Source organism: Silurus meridionalis, chromosome 13 (genome assembly GCF_014805685.1).
Source record: "Silurus meridionalis isolate SWU-2019-XX chromosome 13, ASM1480568v1, whole genome shotgun sequence".
Lineage (NCBI taxonomy): Eukaryota > Metazoa > Chordata > Actinopteri > Siluriformes > Siluridae > Silurus > Silurus meridionalis.
Window position 1 is genome coordinate 14,185,689 of NC_060896.1, and position 27,679 is coordinate 14,213,367.

At 35.9% G+C, this 27,679-nt stretch overlaps 1 protein-coding gene across 1 annotated transcript in view; it reads left to right on the top strand.

Annotated features, from left to right (window-relative positions):
• The first annotated feature begins 2,182 nt into the window (after positions 1-2,182).
• hydin (HYDIN axonemal central pair apparatus protein) overlaps positions 2,183-27,679 on the top strand; it is a 62,376-nt gene continuing 36,879 nt past the window's right edge. The window contains 22 exon segments of the mRNA XM_046865145.1: positions 2,183-2,273; positions 2,887-3,043; positions 4,320-4,445; positions 4,802-4,921; positions 6,147-6,281; positions 8,206-8,405; positions 8,497-8,621; positions 12,616-12,817; positions 13,386-13,569; positions 15,935-16,034; positions 16,652-16,770; positions 17,164-17,387; positions 17,830-17,897; positions 18,002-18,237; positions 20,263-20,363; positions 20,458-20,593; positions 20,781-20,942; positions 21,121-21,273; positions 24,235-24,473; positions 24,646-24,922; positions 25,702-25,845; positions 27,475-27,618. Coding sequence (XP_046721101.1) covers positions 2,906-3,043; positions 4,320-4,445; positions 4,802-4,921; positions 6,147-6,281; positions 8,206-8,405; positions 8,497-8,621; positions 12,616-12,817; positions 13,386-13,569; positions 15,935-16,034; positions 16,652-16,770; positions 17,164-17,387; positions 17,830-17,897; positions 18,002-18,237; positions 20,263-20,363; positions 20,458-20,593; positions 20,781-20,942; positions 21,121-21,273; positions 24,235-24,473; positions 24,646-24,922; positions 25,702-25,845; positions 27,475-27,618 — 3,333 coding nt within the window. The 5' untranslated portion in view covers positions 2,183-2,273; positions 2,887-2,905.

Sequence of the window (27,679 nt, forward strand, 5' to 3'; positions counted from 1 at the left end):
AAATTGTCAAGATCACATTAAGAACATGCGAAGAGCTGCAGTGACAGTAACCTGATGTTCTTGATTAAGCAATAAACAAATGATTACACAGTTATTTGCCCTGAGTTTAAACTAATAACAAAAAGCTTGTCATTTCATGAAAAATAGCTTACAGCCTCTCTATTGTTACATTGCCTGTAAAAAAAAATAGGTCATATACAAATTGTTTCTAAATAAACTCCCAATGACATTTAACAATTAGATAGTTTAGTGTGGTTTACTTTAATGTCTGGAGCAAAACATTATTTAACAAAATGGTTCCATGAGCATGACGGTGAGTTTAGTATACATCGGTGACCTCCCTGATCACCAGACCTGGAATAGAGCACTTTTAGGATGTGCCAGAACAGCAAATTCACAGCATAAATGTGTAGCTGACAAAGCTGCAGCAATTATGTGATGCAATCATGTCAACATGGACCAAAATCTCAAAGGAATGTTTCCAACACCATGTGGAATATATGCCACGAAGGACTGAGTCTGTTCTGAAAGCAAAGGGTGGCACTATTAGTATTAGTAACAGTATGTTCTTTTTTAACATATACTAATGTGGCCAGTAAACAAAATGGTTTTTTTTTATGGGTTTCTTTTTGAGTAAGACCTTCTTTCCAGTCTTAATGTTGCCCCTACCCAACTTTCCTGAGATGTGCTGAGGCCATCATATTCAAAATTACTTCTATTCTGAAAAAAATATGGGTTTATGAGATTTGCTAATCATTGCATTCTGTTTTTAATTTACATTTTAGACAACAAACTGTAAACTGTAAACTTTTGGTAGTGCAGCAGCAGTAAGTAAAATGTTTCATAAAGTGTCTGATGCAGCTTTGTAAACAGAGGTATTGAGTGCTACTAGGCTATGGGCTTGACTGTCACAAGTGAGTGTTAGAGAGCTAGTAGTGTGTTCTACTAGTAATCTAACTACATAAAGGAAGAAACAGTTGCAGAGTTTGCTGGTGGTGACACAGATGTTCCTGTTCATCCTGACAAATGGTGTAAGGTTTACTGTATATAAAGGGTGAGAGTGGTTGTCCACAATGTTGGTGCAATGCTCTAGACCAGGGGTGCACACACTTTTTCAGCGTGTGAGCTACTTATAAAATAATCAAGTCAAAATGATCTACCTACTATAAAAATGCATAAATAAATATCTTTTTTTAATGTCATGCGATCTACCCACACTACCTTTGCGATCGACCGGTAGATCGCGATCGACATATTGGGCACCCCTGCTCTAGACCAATGATTATTATCAAAGTCATATTTATTATTATAAAATGTCTTGCCTGGACACATACAGTAAAGTAAAATTGCCTACTCTATATCTCAGCAAGTCAAAAGGCCTGTCACAACTGTCATAAAATGTGTCAGTGACTAAATGTATTATTGTGCACAAATTCATTATTGTACACATTTGTTGCTAAGCAATCAGTGTTTTTATGTACAGTATTTATTATTATGTGAACAATTAATTTGCACTATCACAAATCTCTGTACCAGTCAGTGATGCAGTGTCACTGTGTTAGTGTCTCATGTTATTTTTGCACTAAATGTTGCACACATGCTCTTAATGTAGTGTTTGTCTGAAATAGTTTTGTCTAGTTATAGGTTTTGTGCTTTTTCTTGTTAATTTATGTTTTCTTATGAAGCACCTTAGTCCTGGGGGAACGTTGTTTTGTTTTGGCTGTGTATTTTGTTGGAATGACAGTAAAAGCCTGAATTGGCATTTAAAAAAACTGTAATCAATACTTAAAGAAAGGTCTATGAAGAAGTCAATGCAGATTTTTTTTAGTAAGTAAAGGGATCCTTTACACAAAAACATTGAGACAATTAGTATTGCTCCTCTTGGTGAATACAGTATGTTGGATCAGATTCTTAAAAAAAAATAAAAAAATAAAGAACGATTCAAACGGGACATTTTGTGATATGTTTTGAGAATTTGCTGTTTAATCAGCAAATTGCGCATGCGCATGCGCAACGGCAACAGCACACACCCCCTCCTCTCCACGCTCGCTCCCTACTCCCTAATAGAGTCCCACTCAGTGTTGTGTTCTGTGTTGCTATGGTTCCGCACACTCCGCTACGTCACGAGTCAAACCGGATGTCCAATCAGCACAGGCCACTCTCAATCTGAGCGAATCAGATGCGGTGTTGTAGAACTGCGGACTAGTCTGCTGTCATAGCAACCACCACACAGCGTGTGTGAGAAACGTGCCCAAGTTGATCACGGTTTACTTGTAAGTGCCGATTTTATTATGATTTCATATACATTTCATAACATATTTATATGATATAATATTTATATAATATTATAACATTTTATTATAACATTTTAACACAAATTGGTTTGAAAATGACTAATAAAACATTTTGTTTAAGAAAGGTTAGGCATTATTTTCGCGAATTTGGACGCCCCCACAACCCCCCCACCCCCACCCTATGGTACCGTATTTAATTCATCTGGACATTACGCCAGTAAATTGGTTTCTTTTTTAATGCCTACTCAAAAGAAAATGTGAAGTAATAGATATAAATGCTTTATTAAAAATATTTTATGAAATTTGTTAGTGAAAAAATAGTTTAACTCTGTTTTTTTACCCTAACGATCCTAAATATTTGGTCCCGCTGCAGATTCCCGCGAATTTGAAAATAATCCGCAACTTGCTGTCAGTTAGGGTCCAAATGAGAACCCGCAAATTTTCGGAAACGTGAATTATCGGTGTTTGACTGTATTTTATTTTAGAGATATACTGTACGTATTATTATATTAGTATATAGTATACTTGATTACTATAGGAATATGTCATTTACCTATGTCATTGGCCTATCTGTCTGCATTTTCATCATCAGGTAAAGAACAAGTGATTTCATGATGCCGATTTCTAAAAATCAGCCTTTCCACTCAACTTTGCAAAGCTTGCCTCTGAAGCTGCCAGAACCACCCAAGACTAAAGGAGCAACACCAAGAATTCCTACGCTGGGTAAACATGAGGACAAGGTCAGAAAGGTGAGAAAGTAACCTCCAATGACACAAGAATTAACAGATAATTTCATTTATAAAGACACCCATACTTTTGATCATAACCTTCATTTGTCTATTTTAGTTGCATACTAGGAGCAGTAATCAGTTTGAACTCCCCGACAAGATAAATATGTGCCCAATTAAATCCACACAATGCAGTTGCTCATACTTCATTTATTTTTACATTTAATAATTCTGTATGACTTTAATTGTTTTCTGTTGCTGTGGTAATTTGGTACAATATTTATGAATATCGAGTAAAAATCGAATTTAATGTGAACCCATCTTTATTTATTTAAATTCATATAATTTTCACGGAATACTGCACTTTTATATATAGATTATACTGTCGAGTTTAGCATACGCCCCTTTTCTTGAGTAAAATCCTATTCTAGTTCACTTGATGGGGAAGTTCCATAAGAAAGAATTGTGAAATATGGTACATATAATTGCCTTTGATTAATAAATAATATAAACAAATACAGAAGCAAGCCAAGACAAGTTAATCAATTTAGAAAAATAATACAATTAAAAAAGATGATTAAACGATCAAAGTAACGACGTATAAATGGAGGATGGGCCGCTCTGTCTCCACATAGATGTAAACTATAAACAAATGCCTCAACTGACAGGAAATGTACTGCTGACATTTTATAATAAATATAATATAATATGAAAGATATTTATTGGTTTAATGAGTTAAAATAGTGTCCACTTATTTCTTATAGCCTGTCCTCTTATTTTCATTTTGTGCTCCCAGCTGTCTGTACACTTGAACACTGTGGAGTTTTGTGGGCATTATTACATGTAAATGAGCTGCTTTGCATGTTATGGGTGATTAACATACGCACCTGAGTACGAAGAAAATTGGCCTTACTGAACTTTTATAAATCTGGTGTAAAACATATACTAAAAGACTGATAAATAAGGCCCCAATATTTTGAACACATACTGTATAACTAAATGTTTTTTTTTTTTATGAACCATTTCAATTTGGTCATTGCTTGTGTAATTATTGCATTTTTAGTGTTGCAGACTAATATGTACATCTTGCAGTAATCCAAATGTGTACCCTGCATGTGTATGTGTGTGCATTGAAAACATGGAATGTATTAACATTACAAAGTGTTACTGAATGTTGTTACTGCATTGCTAATGTTTTCCCAGATGCACTTACAGTAGATACTGTTATAATGATGCCAGCATGAATGGATGTACTTACTGTTCATGAAGGAATTAATTGAGGTTTTTTTCATTACAGCTATCTCCATCTGAATATGCATATGAAATGTCTCAGTCTACAGAGGAAAGATTAGCTAACACATGCCAGATGTACCCACCTCGCATTCTGGAGCTTTTAGATATGAGTGAGACCACACACCACAAGGTAAAACTGTAGTAATAATTATTAACTCTAATGTCTTCATGTTGTGAGACTTGGCTGAAATAATAAATTTATTCTTTAAAATAAACAGAAAGCTTTTAGCTGTACGGAATGTTTTTTTGATGAGATATCGACCAGGTTTGGTCAACATATGCAGGAGAAATTTATGCAGGTTAAATGCATACATCTTGCCAATAAGCCCCACTGTTTCCTGTTAGTCAGCTTTTCTGACTTAATATGTAATTGATGCCAAATAATTCATATTAAGGGGAAGGTTGTGGGTAAATGGAGGTCTTAGAAAAAAATTACCTTTCGCTGTTCACATTTTAGTGCTGATTGGCTGTATGATTTGTTTTCAGTTTTCTGTTGCTGATGTGGACCAGCCTTTTTTCCAGCCTTACCCATCTGAGATTGTGTTCCAGAACTATGTGGCCTCTGAGACGTATGAAGTGCAACTGGTGTTGCGCAATAATGACAAGGTGACTTTAACAAGGGCTCAGCTCTCCATGTGCCTGCATATAAATACACTGTACACTACATGCCTAGTGTAGTACACTGTATGCCCAGTGTGTCCACTGCAATAAGAACTGTTAATATATCTTTTTAAAATAGTTTCTATAGGTACAACATAACAAGCAAGTGCCAGAAATTCATATTTTTTTTCTAAAACCTAAGGAGAGTTATTTGCAGGTGGGATGTATTATTCTACTTAGGGCCATAACCGCAAATGGATATCAGCACTAGAATAATCCACTGTGTGTTGATCTGTACACGAATATCCAAACTCAATACATGAACCCAAACTCATTTCACTCACTTACAAAAAATATTAAATGCATGTAATGTAACTGTAAGAACTCCAGAAAACAACAGATAAAATACTGGGATGTTTCTTTACATTTTAAACAAAAAAATTAGATATGAAACATAATTACTCCAAGGTGCACCTGTATGTTCCTGTACCAAAAACAATAACCTACATATATGCTGAATAATCAGTCACTGATACCAAAGGAAGCTGTCTAGTGCATTTTCACTATTATTGTTCTGTAGACTTTTTCACCAATATGTATAAATGTATGTAATGAAGTCAATTAGAGCTCAAGCTGCAGTAGCTGTAGTTATGCCTTTATTTTAAATTTTGCACATTTAATTGCACATAAGGTTTAATAGTATACAGTATGTGCAGTGCCAGTGGATTTTTTTAACCACATTGCATAGTCCCAAAACTGACAACCAATTTTCTTAAAGCTGAAATCCTTTAGTTTCACATTAAATAATATAAAATCTGATAAATTGAATAGTTTTTAAACTAAAACTACACAGGACAGCAAAACAACAGCTGACTTAAGTAATAAAAATATTCTATTTATAGCAGACAGCAAATACATCCAATACAAATAAAAATTTTCACAGACAGTTCTATCCTAAAATAGCTAATCATGGGATTTTGATACTGATCACATTCAGATCATGAATTGAAAAACTACATACCCAGCTAGTCCGGTTCAACGACAAATCTGACTTGTTAGAACAAGGAAATAATTTAAACTGTGCAGGCCTTAAGCACTAGAACTAAAAATACTTAATATAATTAATTATATATATATTTAGCAACATTTCAGATAGCATATGCATACCACAAGTAGACATTTGGTCATATCCAATGATGTGACTTTATGTGGGTTCTTCTACTTCCAACAGATGCCTCACCTGGTGAAAGTGGTTGAAGATGACTCCCTGTATTTCACAGTGGTGAGCCCAGTAGATGTATCCAACAAAGTGGCCCCAGGCATGGCATCCACTTTCACAGTACTTTTCACCCCACAAGAGAACAAGGTACACTTTACTTGAACTTATACCTTCAGGTGACTGTATGAACATCTATAACACCATCTAAAATGAAGGAATTTTAAAGCCAGGTTTTAAATAATATTTTGTAGAAAGGCAGTTAAACAGAAAGATGTGCTAAGAATTTACTGCTGCTTTTGCTCAGATTTGTGTGTCTAGATATCAGTGTTAATATTCACATCAAAAATCGAAAGGGTGTGATCTCTGGGAATGTAACCATAGAATAGATGTTTGTACCAGATGGGCTTGTTCGAGTATTTTAAAAACTGCTGATTTTCACACACAACAATATGTTTTTGCACCATTCTATGTAAACTCTAGAGACTTGCTTTGTGTAAAATTCCCAGAAGATCAGCAATTTCTGAAATTGTCAAACCAGCCCATCTGTTGCCAACATTTTTTCATTCTGATGTTTCGAGTGAGCATTTTTCTGCATTAATATGCAGGTGTTCCTAGTGAATAGATGGTGTGTATACAACCCCAATTCCAAAAAGAGTTGGAAAGCCATGTAAAAAAATAAATAAAAGAAAGCAATGATTTGCAAATCTCATAAGCCCATATTTTAATATAGAAAACATTAATTGTTTAAACTGTGGAAACATTTTATGAAAAAAAAGAACAGGCATGACTGTTTAATGAAAATCACTGCATGGGTTTAGAAACACCTCCAGAAATCACTGTGCCATTAAAAAATTTGACAATGCAAAGAACAAGCAACATATTTTGGTGCTGAACTGCCCTGCCTGCAGTCCAGACCTTTCATTTGGTGCAGTTTCCAGATGCATACAGACTGTTGTTAAAAGTAGAAGCTAAACAGTGGTAAACCTGGCCCTGTCCAAACTTATTTGACACCTGTTGTAGCCATCAATTTGAAAATTAACCTTTTCCCTGAGGTACATTTCCTCCGTTTAAACATTTGATATGATTTCTATTTTCTATTGTGAATAAAATATGAATTTATGAGATTTGCATATTATTGCATTCTTTGTTTGGAATCAATACCAATTGTTACGTTATACAGTCGCCTAACATATGTTAATCACACATAGCATGTCTAGGCTTGTTAAGGTTTTGCTGCATTGCATTGCAATGAGAGGATGTGGCATGTGAGATATTCTGTTTTCATCTACCAACCACTCTCTTCTCATTTGCTGTATTTCTACAATCTATTATATAGAGGGACTAATTTGCTTTCGCATGCAGGCACTTTAATACTGATTGTAGCATGGTCCCACTACTGAAAAGAGTCTCCCTAATGCAAGACACATTGCTGTCAATCATTAAACATTCAAAACTGCTCACTTTTAACAGGAAACATCCTGAGCTAATATTGATTGACTAATGTTATTTTTATTCCATACAGTACAAAAGAACAATAAAACTAATAGAATGTTTTGTTGAATGTGAACAGTGTGAAATATGACCCTGTTGGAATGTGACTTGAAAGTAGAAAGTATCAATGTGTACAATGGATCGGACACCTCAGAAAGATTGCCAGTCAATCACCAGGGCAAAAGCCTATTATGGAATATGAAATTACAGATTACATAAGTCTTCAAACAGCTGAATGTCAAAAGAGGCTAGGTTTAAGAATAGTAGTTCCAACCTGATATGTGTAAAATGTAAATGATGATGCCTTACCATAAACAAAGCTGTCCAAGTTGTGCAGTATATTCTAAACAATTGTGTAGCTTCAATAGAAAGTCAAACTTTTCTATTTTGAATCAGGCCATGGCAATAGCATGAATAATTTAATAATCCTGAAGCTTCTGTATGATGTTAGAGAAAATTGTATATAATAGCACTGTATTTTATAGTGTTCATTTAGTAAACATAGGCTTATGTGATTTATAGTTATTTGATGTTATGTCATGTTATATAAAAAAATAATGTAACTTTGTTCCATTGATAGGACTATACCCACAGAGTAATCTGTATGACGGAGAGAGAGAAGTTTGAGGTGCCCATCCGGGCAATAGGGCCTCGTGCCATCCTGGACTTTCCAGATGAGCTGCACTTTTCTTTGTGTCCTGTCAAGTGTTTAACTCAGAAAACTCTCCTGGTGCGCAATATTGGAAAAGGCGAAGCAAAATTTCAGCTCAGCACAGAGAAGTAAGCACACATTTTTATTAAAAAACAGTTGTTGCTTCATGGTTTTTTTTGCTTATACATGTAAATGTTTATACATGTATTCCCCCCATAGGCCATTTTCTGTAGAACCTTCAGTGGGGAAGCTTACAGTTGGCGAGAGCATGCAGGTGACTGTTGATTTTTTACCCAAAACTACAGGAGACCACAGACAACAACTGCTTCTACACTACAATACAGGTTTGATATTTACACTTGTACCTTGCCATTAATGCTGCTCTATTTCCACAATTGCAAACAGATATAGGAACACATAATCAGGTAAACAATTTAGACTGCATGAGCTGATTTTATACAAAGTAATTCATAAGTCTAAAAATTCTGAATCTGCTGAAGTTGGACTGAACTAATTTCATAATCCATCTGTTTTTGATTGGTATCATGGAATTACAGAGGTATTTCTCTCCAATTCTCTTTACCAGTTAATGTAGTAAAACACACCAAATCACTTCTGCAGCCAACATAAACATAGATTTGTTATTCTGATAATGTTTGGTACACATTATTTTTATAGACTGCTTAATGAAAAGAAAAGCTATTTAAAAAGAACACTTACTTGTAATGTTTTCTTTCACAGTAATGTTAGCAACTTTGAGATGCAGGTTGTATGCATTAAAATATGACCTTTATAAATGGCACTTGGGAGTTTAAAAGTCGATGAAATTTAGCTGATGGTGCAAAAGCTGTAGGTGCAAAGCCCTGCCTATTAGCCAGATGATGACTCTTCTTTAATAAGAATAAGGAGACAGATTTGTGCTTGTTTTTTGCATACAATATATTTGCAAAACACTAAATGTGTGTGTATACAGAATGCACATTCGCTGCTAAATATGGCTGAGCAGTCTCAGACTTCTAAAGGCAAAATGCTATTAACATTTTATGTTTTGCACATTTCTAAAACCATCACTTTAAACAGTCAGGAGAGTATAATTTTTTATTTAGGACCTTACAATATCGTCTGATTTTAGCTTTCACATTAAGCTGCCATTTCATGGCTTTCCCAATATCACATAGCGCATGACTGGATCTGTCGACTGAATTTAGATATAACACAGTGGTTATCCACTTTATTACCTGACTTAACTATAGCTATCTCTATTTGTAGTCTAACAAGACAGCAGACCTGCAGCCAGGGGGCAGGAAAATGGGTTGGAGTAGTTATGTCCACTCTAATTGCTTTTGTTTTCTCTCGTATAGTATATACAAGAGCAACAAATAAACATAAAAAAGTCAATATTCAATTTTAAGGGGTCTGCTTGATTGGTCTTGTAATTGCATTGCTTGTAAACAGCATTGCATAAGGACACACCATAGTCTCACACTAGCTGGTATAAATTACTAAGCTCTATAATCATTTAATGCCTCATTTGCATTCTACACCTTAGCTGTGCAGTGATCTTAAAGAATATGACATTGCAGTTTTTCTGGAAGATTCTTTATTGCTCATTTGTAGCCATTATAGGCTGTCTGTGCTCTGACCAGGGTTGAGACAGTTGATCCATTGTACGCTCCTAGGTTCTAACTTAACTGACTGCTTGCTTGCTGCAGTAAAATATGTATGAGAAATAAAGATGCACCATGTCTCTTTATGCTCCATTGCTCATCATACCAGCGCCAGTTAGTCTTAAATATGACTGCTCTTCGTAGAGTAAGAGCTCCTTCACATTCACTATTTAAGAAACTTTAGCAATCCTCCCCCATCCTCTTACCAACACCCCAAGTTCCTTACCTCTAAATTACCTTGTAATGTGTTTTACAAATTGATGCTATAAATAAATGAACGCATATTTCCAAGTTTGCTATAACAAATAGTTTCTTATATTCAAAGTAACACGCATATCTCATTTAGTTATTTTTTTTCTATTATGAATTAAGTCTGGGGCATTACTGACAGCTCCTTTGCCATTAACGCTGTTCTCAATGTAGTGAAATCTCATTACAGTGTTCGGGGACGCGGTGGCCAAGGGAGCTACAGGCACTTAAACACTGGATAAATGTCAAGACTTAGACAGGGATAACTAATGAAAGAAAACAGCTACATAGGTATAAATAAATAAAAAAGTTGGTGAGTTTTCACAGATTAGACCATAACGAAACAAAAGAAAAACATATGTCATAGGGCTGCTTCAATAATGCTTTCCTTTCAGTTGCTTAACAGCAGGATGATTGCTTCCACATACTTATTAAATGGGTTTATACTCTTTTTGAGGTGCTGCAATCAACCAAATTGCACCAAATGCTTTTTGGTGCACACTGTATGTGTAATATTAGTGAGGCAACCAAAATAAAAATACATTTTTTAAAAATCCAGCTCTACTTATGTCTATTAGATATCTCATGCAGTTTTTGGGATATATATGCTTTGCATTGTTTCAGTATTGCTTTTTGATTGCAGATTTCTGGGCTATTTAAGCATTAATTTACTTTGCTCTCTTAGCTTAGCTGTGAATATGGCCTTGGGGCTAACATTGAAAAAGAATTTTCTTATTGGCTGTTTAGTGCAGTGGATTAGTGTCAGTAAAGAGATATTTGAAGTGAACAGAGCAGGCCATGCAGTTATAGCATATAAACACTTAAATTGTACTTTGCATTAATCTGGCTAGCTATATTTTTGGACTGTGGACACTACATGAGCCATTTAAACAAATTCACAGTAACTATGTTTGGTAATGTTGGTCAAAGTATTGCAATCTTATAATTTAGAATTTGTTGGCTGCAACATATCTAAAAAAAAAAAGAACATTTGGGACAGGGCAACAAATGGCTGGAGAAATACGTGTTACTAAAAAGAAACAGCTAAAGGAACATTTTTCAAATTATTAGCTAAATTAACAACAGGTCGGTAATGTGTATCTTATTAATGCAGAGTCTTTCAAAAATAAAGATAGGCATTGTGGGACAATTTCAGAATAATATCCCTCAACATAAAATTGTGAATATTTTGCATATCTCATGATCTACATTGCATAATATAAAAAGATTCTGAGAATCTGGAGAAATCTCTGTATGGACCAGGGCAAAATTCATGCATATCCTAAATACAAACAACTTTACAGTGCTGTTTGGACTGCTATTATAAAAGAGAGGGAAAAACAGGCACACAAGGGTGAGGTTATTAAGGGTGAGATTGCAATTGATACCAAACCATCCCAAGTGGGTGTCAAGTGATCATCTTCCAAGCCTCTGGTGACCTGACTGTTTGCATCTAGGCCTCTGTAGAATGCAGTCAAGAGAAAGAACCATGGTGATTTTTTTATTGATTTCATAATGAGAAAAATAGATGTATTCCTTGAAGAATGCACGCAACACTTACTAAAACGCAGTCATTTGTGAAAGACCAAAAAAAAAGCATTGCATTTGTTCATCCATAATCTGTGTATTGGAAAAGAAATTGGACAGTGTAAAAATAGTGTTTAAACTGCAGAGCTCTGAGTTTATAGTAAAATCAAAAGGGTATATTTTTTTATTATGAGTGTGTTTTTAAACATTTCTTTTGCAGTTTTTTTTGCAAATGTGCCTCTGAGCGTTAAAGCTTCACTTCTACTAAAATACAGTTTACCTGACTGTGTAAAAATATGGAAAGAAAAACCTCACCAATACACTTTTACACTATATTAGGTCTTATTGGAAATATTTTATTGTTCATTTATGATGAATTATTTTAGATGTTATGTCGGTACAAACCAAAACCCTCCCCTGTGCTTTTTTATTTGAATACTCTCCACTTTGTGTGCTGAGCTGTGAGTGTGTTTTCAGTCGTTGTTTTTGCTAGGTCAGGATACCTGGTGGGGCATGAAGCTGCTGCTTTGACTGTAGCCAAATGAACAAAAATCAGTCAAAATGCTGGAATAATTTACATACTCTGCTCCTGACCTAGGTCCTTGTTTTGAATCACATTTATTTATGTTGTTGGTTGCTTTAGAATCATGTGACTGCATGACCCTGGAGAGCACTTGTTTAAATAGATAAGTGCCAACTCAGCAGTCCAACAGTGCCACCTTGGTGTCCGTTTACAACTGTACTTGTCCGTCGCTTAATCGTTTGTCCATTTAGAGCAATTGATTTTGATTTTCACATAAACAAAGTCTGCTGAGGACAAATCATGCTTAATTTATCAAAATCAACCATTACCTGAATGCTAAATATCACGTTATCTATTTTTGTCCATTTACAGGAGAAGATGTTTACATCAGTTTGTATGGAGCCTCCACAGATATCAATGTGAGGCTGGAAAAGAACTCACTGTGGGTGGAAAAGACCTATATCTTCATGGCCAATCAGCGCACAGTGTCTATCTTGAACAGAAGTGACTCCATAGTGCATTTTCAGTGGAAGGGCTTTGCCAGTGAGGAAGAAGAGGAAAAGCATAGAATAAGGTCTATTTTGCTTGCCTAATTGTTAATTAATACGCAGAACTATGATTATGATTACAGCAGCAGTATATAGGAGCCTATGTTAGCCTGATATCCAGTCTATGTTATCCATTTGAATCCCTGTTATCCAAATAAGATTAGATAAGATGATCAGTAATATTTTTAGTATACAGGTTAGCTAAAAGTCAACAGAAGCTGAGAAAGGTTTAAACGTATAGGAACTCTCCAGAATAATACATCTTTCTAAAGAATATTTTTAATTTATAAACATTTTTTTTTAAGTGATTTTTTTTTTTTCGGTAAATAGAGAGAAATTAATAAGAAAGTCTAGTAATTATAAATAGTCCTGGGATTTGAGGTTTAAAACAGGGCTTGCGGGTTAGTGAATTAAATTATAATAAAATTACACTACTTTAAAAAAACTTTAAATCACATCTATCAGAATGCTACCCCACTTAACAGGCCTAAGATGTTCTTCTTTGTAGAAGCAGTCATGAATACAATGGATTTAGCATTTAAATCTGACCTTCTACCTTTTTGTTCCATTGTCAATGCCTCTTTATATATCTAGGGCCTGTTTAGAGCTGCAGCAGGAGGAAAATAATGAGATGGAACAGTTTTTAACAGAGTGTGATGCTGACCCCACTCTGCGAGACCGGCTCACAGTGCTCTCGCGCACCTTCCAGTATAGACGCAAGCAGCTTAATCAGGACAGCCTGGCTTTCAGTGACCAACACATCATCATAGAGCCACAGGTGTTCAATGAAAACACACACACACACACACACACACACACACACACACACACACACACACACACACACACACACACAATTCATTCAAAGGCTGAGTGCCATTAATGCTATAATACTGTAGTAACCAGTATAAGTTACTGCTACCATTATCATTAATGGAAGTTGCAGGCAGATAGGTTTGCAGAGGTTAGCTAAAGAAGAATCTATTTTGAAATTCAAAATTCAAACAAATAGTGCAATGTCCTCTGTTGGTGTTCCTTTCAAAGACATGCCCCAAAAGCAAATGCACTTGTGCTGCCTAGGCAAGTACACTTGAATGCTAATGCTTAAGGGGGTGCTTACTAATCTGACAGGCAAATAGAGACTCCTCCTTGTACTGATTGGTTGAATCAACTACATTTTATCTATGTATCTATGTATATATTTACAGTACAGATTGCATAAAAGTGCAGTTTCTTTTATAAAACCTTTTTTAAGACAATTGCCAGAATGTGAGGGGACTTTAATGTTGTGTGGAGAGAACACAAGTATGCCTGTTTTTTTTTTTTTAGAAAACCAATTATTGTTATGCAATCTGGTATGTATATTGCATATATCACAATTTTACATTCTCCCTCATAAAAAAAATGTTGCAGTGAATATTAAAAAACACTGCAGTTAATATTAACTTTCATTTAACAAGAGTTTCAATAGTCTTTTTTTTATAGCTGTGTGGTTTTGCATTGCTCCAATTCTACCTAGTGTTTCTGCTGAAATAAATCTGCAGCATTTCTGTCTTTTGTCTTATGCCATACCCTTAAATTTAGTGTTCGGTTAGCATCGTGCAACATTATCAGTTTGATTTGCAGTTTGAGCTTTGGGTAATGTTCACATCAAACATAAGAATGAAGAAAAGTGTGATCTCTGTGACTTTTCATATTGGTGCCACAGTTCATGGTTGAAGTATTTCAGAAACCACTGATCCATTTGAATTTCTACAAACAACAGTCTCTAAAGTTTAGAAAAACATCTCATGAGCAAAACATCTTATAAATTTAAAAGATCAGAAAGGAATGACCAGACTGTTTTGAGCGGAAATGTCAAATTCTAAACTGTTTGTAATTTTTCTGTACTACTGTACTTCTGAAATACTCAATTCATCTCATCTGGCCACCATCATACTTTAAAGCATCATCCAGATTGCTTTTTGTGGCTTTGTTATGGATGGTTGAGTCAATGGTTTTGTTTGCTGTGGTTTTGAACAAATGCCTGTCTTTTCATTTTCTCATCCATTCAGAGCACCTTTCCTGGGTGACAGAGACAGATCTGTCTCAGTGGTTTACTCTGCTCCACAAGATACCGGCTCAGCACATTGATTAATCATATTCCCTGTCTCCTCTGTTCACTCTTCCCATAACAATTATATATTTGGAAAAAAGACAGCAGGCATTATACAAGTTAAACAATATGGTCTTACATTTTTACGCAACATTTTCATGATCCTGAGGTTAACTTTCATGCATGAAAATCCTGCACATTAAGCACATTAACCCCTGCCCACGATTTATAATACTACCTTTAAAAACACATTCTTATGCTAAAGTTATTTTGTTAATGTTCCCTTTTCCAAATATCTTTTTATTTGTGAAAAGTTGTCTGATATGCACTTTTCAAATAATTTTTTTTTCTTTGAAAAAATGCAGCTTCATATGAGTATAGACATGTACTATCATGTACACTATATGGACAAATGTTTGTGGACACCTGACCATAAGATTCACATGTACTTTTTGAACATCCCATTCCTTAGAAATTTGCCATTTGTTGTGATTATATCCTCCACTCTTCCTCTAAAGATGTTCTACTAGATTTTGGAGAATAGTTGTGGAGATTTGTGGTCAGTGATTAATGCATAAGGGCATTAGTAAAAACAGGTATTGATGTAGGGTGAGGAGGCCAGGGGTTTAGTCAGTTTATCCCAAAGGTGTTCAAAAGGGTCAAGTGAAGTTTAAGTGAAGGGAAATTTTTGTGCTACAGCATCCAAACATATCCTTTGCAACTTTGTCGTGGCAGATTCTAGAAGAATCACATATGGCTGCAAAATTCAGGTGTTCCAGTACTTTTGTGTATATCGTGCACTTTTATCCACACATGACTTTCTTCATGATTAGTACATTAGACAACTTAACCCATCATTAATTCATATTTAAGTAAGTTTGATGTGCATGTATTGTTATTGTACAGCACTACCCTCTTTACATGATCCAGTCAAGACAGCATTGTCTTCTAATGCATCCAAAAGCCATTGAAGTGCCTGGTAGTGTAGTTTTAAGTAGAGTGGAAAGAATATTTTAATTGACTTAGCGTCACTCTGTATTGCTTACAGGAAGGGGATGTCTGGCCAAACTGCACAGCAGAAATCAGCATCATCTTCAAACCCCAAGAAGCCAGACTTTACCAGCACACAATTTACTGCGATGTCACAGGTACAAAGAAGTCTGATAATGGTGTAGTTAAAATTAATTATTTTTTAAACATTATAAACCTTTCTACTTATTTTTAAACCATTGTTGAGTAGTTTTGCATGTGTGTATTTAAGCCCATCTGTCAAAGAAGACATCACATTTGCATTAGTATCTTTAAGAAAGCATAGCAACCAAAGAAAATGTCTGTCTTTTGGGATCTGTGGTTCACAAATGAAATTCATAGATTCTGTCAATTATTGTTTTGCCTTGTCCTTCCATTCTTAACCTAAGAGAAACTCATCTGTCTATGTTTTTGCTAAAAAATGCTTTGATCTGTAGACCACAGCTCCTTAGTTCTAAATGTTTTTACTTGAAGCACTTTATGATACCCTGTCCTGTTTAACAATTGGTTGCATTTATCATATAAAATTAAATGTTGGGAACTTTTAATTATGTAATTTTGTAAGCATAGTTAATCTTTTAATAAAGAGATAGTGTGTGTCATTTCAATCAAACCATCAAGAGTAATATGTAGTTGAGCAAATACATACTGCAATGTATTATCTTTTTTTTTTGCTAATCCACTGCATTGCTCCAGCAAATAAAGCCAATGATGTTTTACAAATGCTCTTATGCAGGCAGAGAATCTCGTTTGCCACTGCGTATAAAGGGAGAAGGTATAGGACCCAAACTGCAGTTTAACTTTGATCTACTGGACATTGGCAATGTTTTTATTGGCTCCAAGCACAGCTATGAGGTATGAATAACTACACTATTGTCCTTATTAAAGTCATCACTAGCAATAGACAGATGCCCCTAAGTTGATTTTACTTTTTAATTAAAGTGAAGCCATGTAAATCTTTAGAACAGTAAAAAAAAAAGATCATCAATGTAGGAAACCACATATTGCTGCTATTTAGGAAAAAACATATATTTTGAAAGTTTATTTATGTTTGAAAATGGCACAAGTATATAAAATGTTTCAACCAAATTTTTGTTAAAATTAACTAAGCAATAACTATTAGACATTCAGGGGGTTAGCAAACATCATGATGGATAGCAGGCATTCTGCTTGGCTCACTGTGCTTTTTCAACCAACACTATTAGCAACAGATTGTAATTCTGTGCTCTGCTTTTACCTTTACCCAAGGTGCTTGTGGGCAATAAGGGACTTATCGATGCTCCGTATAGACTCATGCCTCCAACTACAGCTATGGGTTTGTGCTTTTCCTTCATTCCTCCTGAGGGCGTTGTGCCCCCTGGGGCCTGCCATGCTCTGGAGGTCCACTTCTCCTCTGACAAACTGGGCACCTTTTCAGAGGAATTTTATTTCACTGTTTTGGGGAATCCCCAGCCTCTCATCCTCACATTCAGGTAGATGTCTTATTGTTTGTCTAATTTTTTTCCATTGTTCTGCTGGTTTTGGACATGCCATACCACATACTATTTTAAACACTTGCTTGCACTGTAATGTATGTTTTAGCCTTTTGTTAAGATGATAAAAGAAATGCACAATAGTTTCACCGCTATTTGGTGAAAGGTCTATAGTTCACTTGTCACTTTTGCCACTTTTTTCAGATTAAGATTGATTACTGTTGAAAATGCTGAAAGTAGAAATTATAAGAGCACCACTCTTCACTGTCATCTTACAAATGGATCAATTTATTTTGTTCTTTCTGTCATAATCTATCTTTCTCTCAGTTTTTATATTGCCTGTTGGTTATTAGATTATAATCAAATAATGAATGAATGCATTAAATTCCTCATGTTTTTCTTTACTGGATTCGGTTTAAAAGCTCTTTGCTATCTGTTGCAGGGGGTGTGTAATGGGTCCAACATTTCATTTTGATATTCCTGAGCTCAACTTTGGAGAGGTGTCCTTCGGTAAATGAACTTTGTATTCAAAATATCCATAAATCACCTGCTTACCAAAAACTTGAGGACCACTTCCTGTTTATTATCGTTGCTTTTTGCATTGACCCCAAAAGGTTTTCGTCACACATTGACCTGCTTACTTACCAATACCTCATTGGTACCAATGAGCTTTCACCTGCGAATCCCCGGAGATGGAATGAGGAGGGACAGTGTGACCAGTACAGAACAGGTAACAGAGCTGGACAGGAATGACTGGAAGCTTGGAGACAGTGCATCTGAGAGGTCCCGAGAATTCAGAGTGACACCCAGTTCAGGCACCGTCCGGGCTCAGAGCCAAATGCACATCGAGGTAGGACATGTTGCTTTATAGATCCTCTTTTGACCCTTCAGTGCATGCTCCCACTGCATATTTGACACAAATTAGAATTTATTTCACTATGCAAAGGTTAGCTTGAATCTCCTCAGCTAGACTGTCTTGTCTGGCCTTTTTAACAATATACTGTCCTAAGAGATAAAAAACCTAATTTTTATTTATTTTTTTTTTATCTTTTGCCTTCAAGATTGAAGAAGCAGGTCTCAAAATGTAAATTTTATTAACGAAAGAACAACCCTCTAATCCCTAATCATCTTAAGACAGCGGCAAAATATCTAAAGGTTTGCCGTTTAAAACAAAAAGTGAATGAACAGACAAAAAAGCAGAATCTCAAATAGCTCTCTTACCTCTCGCCCCATCACCTTCATCCCCAGCTTCTTTTACTATGTGTACCTGTCAGCCAGTGGTCCTTTTCCATCAGCAGTAGCTGTCATATACTTTGAAAGGACTAATCTGCTGGCTTTGTCTGGGTGTCTGTGGACTGTTCTTAGATTGGGATGTCTTCTGTCAGTATGCAGAATGTCCTTGTCTTATTCTTTAATTGTTCTGTCAACTGTGTGAACTGTGTAAATGAAGCCTGGTGGTTCAGAAAGGTCTGTTTAAGGGGTTAGCAGCTAGGCCTTGCGTCCTTGGGTGAGAAAATGGCATATGGGTCTAAGTGCACCATGTATGAGGTAACATGCAAAATATCTGCATGCTCTTATACATTTGATTTAAAATTGCTACCTATGAGAAGTCTAGGAATATATGTGGTGATATGGGAGATTCTTAATTATATTCCTCGTTATTTATTCATTCATGTTTTTTGGCCAAAAAACAGGTGTAAATCATAACCCCAATTCCAAAAAAGTTTAGAATTTTTTTTTACTGCAAATAAAAAACAAAATGCAATGATTTGCAAATCTTATAAACCCAGTTATTATTCACAATAGAACATAGAAAACATATCAAATGTAAAAATCAGGAAAATGATTTTAATTTGCTGTAACATGTCTCAAAAAAGTTGGAAAAGGTTAAACAAAAGGCTGAAAAAGTAAGCATTATTAAAAAGAAACAGCGGGAGAACAACTAATTAGGTTACTTGGCAGCAGATCAGTAATATGATTAGGCATAAAAAGAGTATCTTGGAGAGTCAAAGTCTCTCAGAATTAAAGATGGAAAGAGGTATGCCAATCTGTGAAATCTGCATGTATCAGACACAAATGGGACTGCAATCCTCTTCCAAAATATTATCAGCTGGTCTCCTCAGTTCCCAGATGTACTGTATATTGACTGTTTTTTTTTTGTTTTTGTTTTTTTAAGAAAAGAGGATTCTACATAGTGTTGAGCATGGCTCTTTCCCAAAATATTTTTGACATGTAGAAGTTAAATTTAAAATTATGTTATTTTTTTCCTTATAATACTTTTGTTTAAATATTCATGATATTTTACTTATCCTCACAATCATTAGGTCATTAATTCTTAGGACATTATTCTTATGACAATTTTTTAATGCAAAATGTAAGAAATGTCCCTGCTATTAAGGGAAAGTACTTTAAAAATGCTTGTTGATTGGGCTGCTAATGTCACACACATCTGGCAACATTGATCACGAAACTTGTTCTACACATACTATACATCAATTTTCTATTATAACAAAATCTAGCAAAGTTAGTTAATAAACTATATGCTTAACTTTATTCTAGGATTAAAATTTACCTCTTAATGTCAGCTGCCCTAGACTAGGAGATGCTAACTAAAGAAGTGACCAGTGTATTTCTGTGGTTTACTTCTAGTGTGGTTAGTGGTAGAATGACTGCAGAAAAGAACAGCTGTATTTAAAAACATTTCTGGATTTTTGGCTAGTTCCAATCATTTTAAACATGACATTCAAACAAATTCAGTATCCGTGATACTGCTTACTGATGTTTTTTCCCCATTGGGTACATCTGGAGGTGAGTAGTGTGATAAAGAGTAACATAATATGTACTGTAAATATAACTATGACTGTGTGTGTTGCAGGTGACCTTGTGTTCCAATACAGTGCAGCAATACAGTCTGGCATTGGTGGTGGATGTGGATGGAGTTGGGGAAGAGGTGTTAGCTCTCCCAATTAAGGCTAAGTATGACATTTATGTGTACACATGCTAATCTATTTATTTTTTTCAAAATGTATGTATATAAAGGTTATTTATTTGATGACAACTCTCTTTACAGCTGTGTTGTTCCTGAAGTGCACCTGGAGAGTTCTATGCTTCAGTTCCACGACTGCTTCATAGGTTATCCATATGAGCAGCCAATCAGGCTGATTAATGACACAAACCTTCCTGCCTGCTATGGCCTCCTATCCCAGGTAAAATGACTAGAATCCATTATCTTGTGAAAAGTATAGGAAATCATATAAACATAACCAAGAGAAGGATTGACTCTCTTTTTATCAAAGCACCGCACAATTAAAGAGGCTGAATTGTATATTTCTGCTTATATAATATGTCTCTCTGACCAGCATGTGAACAAACACTGTGTCTGTGTATATGCAGGAGTATGAGGATAATCCACCTCTACTGTACTCTACTACTCATCCACGAGGAGTGATCCAGCCATACAGTACTGAGCAGATTCCTCTGGTTCTCCAGGCTAAAACCGTGGGCAAATTGCAGCTCACTGCTATCATTGCAATTTTAGGCCAAAAGGATTTGATGGTGAGCATGCATGTATATGTGTGATTACAAGTATGGGACAAAGATACAGGCAAAGTGACTTGATCAGTGTCTGGTTTCATGCTCACTGTATTTTACTCTTTCAGTAATCATATTGAATCAGCTGTAATTTTTTTTACTATGACCTCTTGCTCCTCCTGTTCTTCTCTGTCTCTCATAGAAGTTGCTTTTGTGCTGCATTGGCAAGGGTCCAGCTGTTTCCCTCTCTGCCACTGAGCTACACTTTGGCAACATCCCAGTGCTCACTGATATCCCAAGGACGTTGCAGTTGTTCAACCAGTCCCCCATCCCTGCCCGGTTCTTCGCACAAATGGTAGGTTTAGCACAATTTAAATCATAGTCAAAGTGTAACAAGAAGTTACAGGTATTCTTTCTTTTTATACTAGTCTGTTTTCTTTCTTTCGCCCACAGCTAGTTAAAATTTACTCTTAATCATTTCTTAGATTAATCGAGCATACAATCATTTGGGTGATTGGCTAAGTGATTTGTTGGCTTTGTAGTTAATTGGCTCTCACCAACTGCACATTGATTGTTGCTCTTTTCTTTTAGATTGAACAGTTGTTTCAGGCCATGCTATCATATCCTTATTATAGGTTCCCCTACAAAAATGTTATTGATTTTGGGGGTTTAATCACCAAACAACAGGTCTACATAAACCATGGGATAAAGTCCAACCAACTTGTATATTTCCTTATCACTGTGTCTATTTTTTTATATAAAGGGTAGTTCATGTAAACTTGCTGGCGACATTAATATGAACACCTATATCTGTGCTTATTGGAATTGTGTCCGCTGTACAATGCAAAAAAGTAAGCAGTTACTGGACAAGAGCTTCAGTAATTGTTCAGAGCAGAGAATGAGATATTCGTCCCTGAGATCAGATTTTCCCCGTTTTAGAAGATTTGCAAGCATGTGCATACAGGCAACCTCACATGTCCTTGGTTGTAGACTTTTTGTCATTTTGAAAGTTACCCCAGCTCCCCCATCTCAGGGCTCATGACATGTAAAGCAGGAGAATCAAGAATTGTTCAGCAAGAATCACAATGTATTTTTTATTTTTGGAATATCAGAATCATGTGCTTATAGTGATCCTTTATACTGCTGCAATGTAAGTGTTAGGAGATTCATTTCCATTTCAAACCTCTCCAGTGGGATGAGTTTCAAAGCAATCAGTGGTGTTAAACCTTGCTAATGCATGCATTATTGAAATATCAACCCTCTTGCTGTTCGCTTGGATTCTTTTATCAAGGGAACATCATCGCATTTTTGATTCAGTCCCCTATTGACCACCTTTCTCTCTTCTTTCTTTTTCTCTCTAATCTCGCTCTTGTTCTCTTTCTCTCTCTGTCTCTCTGACTGATAGTAGTCAGGGATAGTAGTCATAGTGATCTATGACTCCCTGATGACTCCTCTGTATTCTCACATGGCTGAAATGATTTGTCTCCTCTGCTGAGTGCCATATTCATTGCAGAGAATAGTGTGCATGCCATTTTTCCCTGCTCCAAGGGCACTCTCTGTAGCTGTTTGTATCACTGGCTGTGTTGCACTACAGGCTCCATTCCTTTTTGTTCTGAGTACTAAGGAGTTGACAACAGGCTTGAGGCTGTAAAACTAGACTCAGTGACTTGCAAGAACATTTATTACTTTGCCCACAGTTTGATTCACACTGTTGCCCAGGGTGAAGGCTCTGGTTCTGAGTTTCAATGCCCTCCAGACTGTAAATTGGTGCCTTTAAAGCAGTTTGTAAAATTCTGGCTTAAGCACAGCAACTTTAGTTGCTGCTGGATTTTGCATTTTTACATGATACATTTTCTGACAGTTTTGCTATGTATCTGCCAATCTTCAACTTTACGCCATTTTGTTATTATTGTGAGCAAAACAGGAAATATTACCTTTTTAGTCAACCAGTGCAGTGATACTCTCTAACTGTTTATTGCATTTACGCTTAAGCTACGCTTAAGAGTCCTGCCACATTATGACAAATCTTTAGGAATGTACACTATGATGACAATTAACCCATTAAAAAAAAAGCTTACACAACTAGAAACTTCATTCAACAAAGTCAAATCATTTACCTGTTAAATTGAATTGTGAAATGAAAATCAATTCATGTGGTTATTAACATTGCATAATCAATAAGATCTAAATCAAAAGTTTGCTTCTGCATTTATACAGTATGTATTACACTGGGAAGGAGTTTGTAACCAAAAAAAGTTTGTCATTAAATATTTAATTAAGATTGTGTACTTCCACATCACAGCATGCGCTTGAGATAAGTAGAAGCTCTGTCACTGGATTTGGTCTGGCTAGCTTTCTATTTCACAATAGTTGAATGAAACAAGCGATGTAGGTGGGATGTGATGAATACAAGTATCTGCATGAGCCATGCACAAAAAGATAAATAATACACTATTAATCAGCATAACACCCACAAAGCCCTTCTCTCTTACTTTGAAATTCCCAATTAAAACCTTATCCAAGAGATGTCACTCAGCATTGCACATTATGGGAATTGATTTTAATCTGCCTTTCAGATAGATAAAACTGCTTTGGAGGATGAAGATGGAGGGTGCTGTGTGTTGATGCTTAGTAAAAATAAAAAAAAAGATGTGAAAATCAGCAGGGATCAAAATCAAAAATAAACATGAAGCATCTGGCCTGTTAAGTTATGTTCTGTCAAAATCCTTTACTCTAGCTGGGGTCCCAAAACTGGTATAACAGAAGCAGAACACTGATTGCCTGCGCCTGTTCTTAATCTGATAGATTAGCCCTCTGTCTACAACTTGATAGATTAACTGTCTGTCTACAAAATTTTCTCTTCCTTCTCATGCTGTCCTCTTTTGCTCCTTGCATCCATTCTCCTAAGAGCTTCCTTAGATTAATGGACTCTGTCAAGAGAACACACACATACACATGTATGAACAGCCATTTGAAACATGCCAATATTATTTGTAATTTTTTTCACTAAAACAAATACAAATAGGTGGGTGGTGATGGAAACATAAAACTAAAAAAGTCTATTTGCAGTATTTTTATTATTTACACATTTAGTGTCATCGTCCATTCAATAGTCATAAATTTGTGCAATAATCCATTAGATCTATAAAAGTATGTTGTCTAACTTGGAACAACCCCACAAATGCCTGCCAAAGTCATCATTTGAAGTGCCCTACATAGGCTTTAGCGCTTCAAAATTAAGCCAGAGCTATGCATACAAGTAAATGAAGCATAAAATTAAATTCTGTCACTTTAACACACTTTTGTTTCATATCAGGCTAAGAGTAACTCTCTGTGGCGGGTGGAGCCAGCAGAAGGGGAGATCCCGCCAGAGGGGCAACTACAACTGACATTAGTGGCCCATCTAGATGATACTCTGCCCTTTCAGGACAAATTGCAGCTGGTCATCCGTGACAGCCAAACCCACACAATACCCTTGTGGGCCACAGGGAAGGGCACCACCATCGTCACTGACCGGCCCTTTGCTCCCCATTTGGACCTTGGAACCCACTTTAGGTATGGTGTTAAATGCAATATATATTTGTATTTTTGTAAGTTGACATCTCTCTGTGTTTATGTTCTGTCATGTTATTTTTTAGCTATAATTTTATAGTATTTATTTACTTTAATTCTTATATAAATCTAAAAATTTAACTGGAATTAAAACCTTTTTGTTTCTACTCTACAGCTCAGGTCCATGTCAGTATCACTTTAGGATAATTAATAAAGGTCAACGGTTACACAAGCTTCTCTGGACCACTGAAGGCTTTCCCCACTTCCGCCACAGAGGCACACTAATCACAAAACACAAAACACTCACTATCTCTAGGGAAGACAAATTCAAGAGTCCAGTGGCACCTTCGACTTTGGTTGAACCTGTTTTCTCTCTGACACCCGTATGGTTGGAGCTTGGTCCAGGTCAGTCAGCTGACATGCTGCTGGAGGCTTCTAGTGATACACCAAAGGTAAACATTTATTTTACTTGGCTGAATTGTACAGGTAAAGCCTAATATTATAATCGATGAACTATGCTCTAGTTATTAAATGTAAATATTAATACATTTTCATATGTAAACATACTGCATAAAGATATAGTTTACATGGGTTGGAGTGGAGGCACATGGGTGGCCTGCTATGGTGCAATGACCTAAACTATATTAAACCCCTTTGGGATAAATTGGAATGTTCACATCCACACAACAAAGTCTAGTGGACTATCTTCCCATAAGATTGGGGTTTATTATAACAGCAACGGGAACTAAATGTGGGTATTGGATGTTAAAAAACACATAAATATTATGGTCATCTGTCCACAATGTTTGACAATATATCTCCAAAGCAAATAACATTTATTGCATTTCCTGATACATAGAATACGCACTAAAATAATGTTAGAAATGCACCAAGCTGCACCAAGCAATGTATTGCCTGCTTTCTCAGGCACTTTTGCCTGGAGCCTCTACTGATTGAATAGGCAGTGACAAAGGAGGGTGGGTGAAGCGCAGAGATAAACCCATTCCGCTTACGGCATATATCAGTATGCTGAGGCTCAGTCCTGACAGAGCATGGCCGTATTTCAGATCAGTACTGCCAGGCTTGTCTAAGAATATGAATAAGGTGAATATGAATAAGGGGCACATCTCACAGCTTAGGCTTTGAATATGTGAAGTTTAAAAGAGTTTGTGTGTGTGTGTGTGTGTGTGTGTGTGTGTGTGTGTGTGTGTGTGTGTGTGTGTGTGTGTAGGTGGTAAGAGAAAGGCTGGTATGCCATGCCTTCCTGGAGAATCAGAATCTGAAGGAGCATATCATGACGGCAGATATCACATGTCAATTCATTGCCCCGGTCTTGAATATCTCCCCTCAGCAGATCAACTTCTATGTAGAAAAGGTTTGTGTGTCTTAAGATTATGTGTCTTACTGGCTGAAACCTGTGTGCTCATAAAGAACTTTTTGCTGTAACACTCTATAATTAGATGCTCTTCATTATACGGCCATTCTGTCATACAAATAAGGCCACATTTGGCACTAGGCAGAACTCGGTATTGTGTTAGAGCATCATCTATGTCGTATGTCATGTTTGGAATCCAGTTGCAGTAAAGCTTTTTTATTTATTTATTTTGTTTATTCTTATTATACTGTGAGGGCATCAGTCTCTTCCACATGCTTGCATTATGGCAATTACCTCTTCCTCTGCAATGGATTGTTTGTTGTTTTGCTTAGTCTGTAGAGAAGATAATAGACATGAAAGTGCCGCAGTCAATTTTTTTATCGATCAATAAATCAATATTAAGGTCAGTTCACTGTGGAGAAATTACTTTAAAGTAGAATTACAGTTTAATACATTAAACATAAATGGCTGCCTCAGACACTGACACTGGGGACTGTGCGTTTTCTTTGCACACAACTAAACAATTTTTTATTTAATAAAATATAACTTGGTGTAAATTGTTAGGTGTTTAGTATGCTATAGTGTAGAAAACAGGCTGATCATACGGCATACAGTATGACTACTGCTCCTGTAGTTGAAAACAGCTAAAGAATACTCACTGTAAGCTCAGGAGGAATCATCATTATAATGAAACAGATTTTCTGTCTGCTATATATTGCTTTTATTATCACACACACACACACACACACACACACACACACACACACACACACACACACACACTTACACTAACTGTGAGCTTCAGCTTTAGTGGTTTTCATAGATCTTCATGATATTCTGACAACCGCTTTCAAGTTCCATTGCCAGGCAGCATTTTCAGAACTTAAAATGCTAAGTTGGTTTGAGAGCATTCTTTTATCTGGTTCAGTCCCATATGTCTATGTGTTGACAGCTCATGCTAGATTTACAGACAGTTCCCACACAAGGGCCTGAAAGACTTAAGCAATTAATGAGAAGGAGAGGTGGAAGAGATGGCAGAAGAGCTCACATACTGAATTAGATGAAAAAAGAAAAAGGAGTGAGCAGGAAATTTTGGTTTCTACAAATTGGCACTGATCTTACAGAACTAGTAGCAGTCTAGAAAATATTATTACTGTGGGCAGTCTTTCATGAGTAACAAATGATTAGATTCTGTGTACTTAGGGGAAAATCACTGGGGAAATGCTAGTTGTCATTAATTATATGTAAATATTTCATGTGATTATGTATAGTCAAGTTAGATTATGTTCTGTTGTATCTTGTCTCTGTATTGCATGTGTAGAAGTTTTATTTTATTTTATTTTATCAAAATATATACTGTATATAAGTATAATTTTATGCCATTTTATAATATGATGTTAGATACATTTAAAACAATTATTACAATAGGTAGTATTTATCATATTTTGCAGAAGTATAGCTTATAGTAATGGTAAAAGATAAACAGATTAAAACAGACTTCCTAATTTATATATTCTAAGTGATTACTGCTACTGAGGAAGTGGCTCATTATATTTGTTTCATGGTTGTGGTCCACATTGTTTTTGTGTGTTTTCTTAGAGTTTTATGGATTTGTTCTATACTTTCCAGGTTCCATGCATGTCCCTCGTGCCCCTGTATGAGAGGCTCTGTCTGAAGAATGTCTCTAAATTGCCGCTCTCTCTGGAGCTCACCCTGCCTGAGCCTTTTGGACTCTCTGACTGTACCAGTGATGACTCATTCACTTCGTCAAAGGTACATCTATTCAAAAAGTGTTTTTGGCAGGGATGCCAACTTTCAGGAAGGGTTTGGCAGA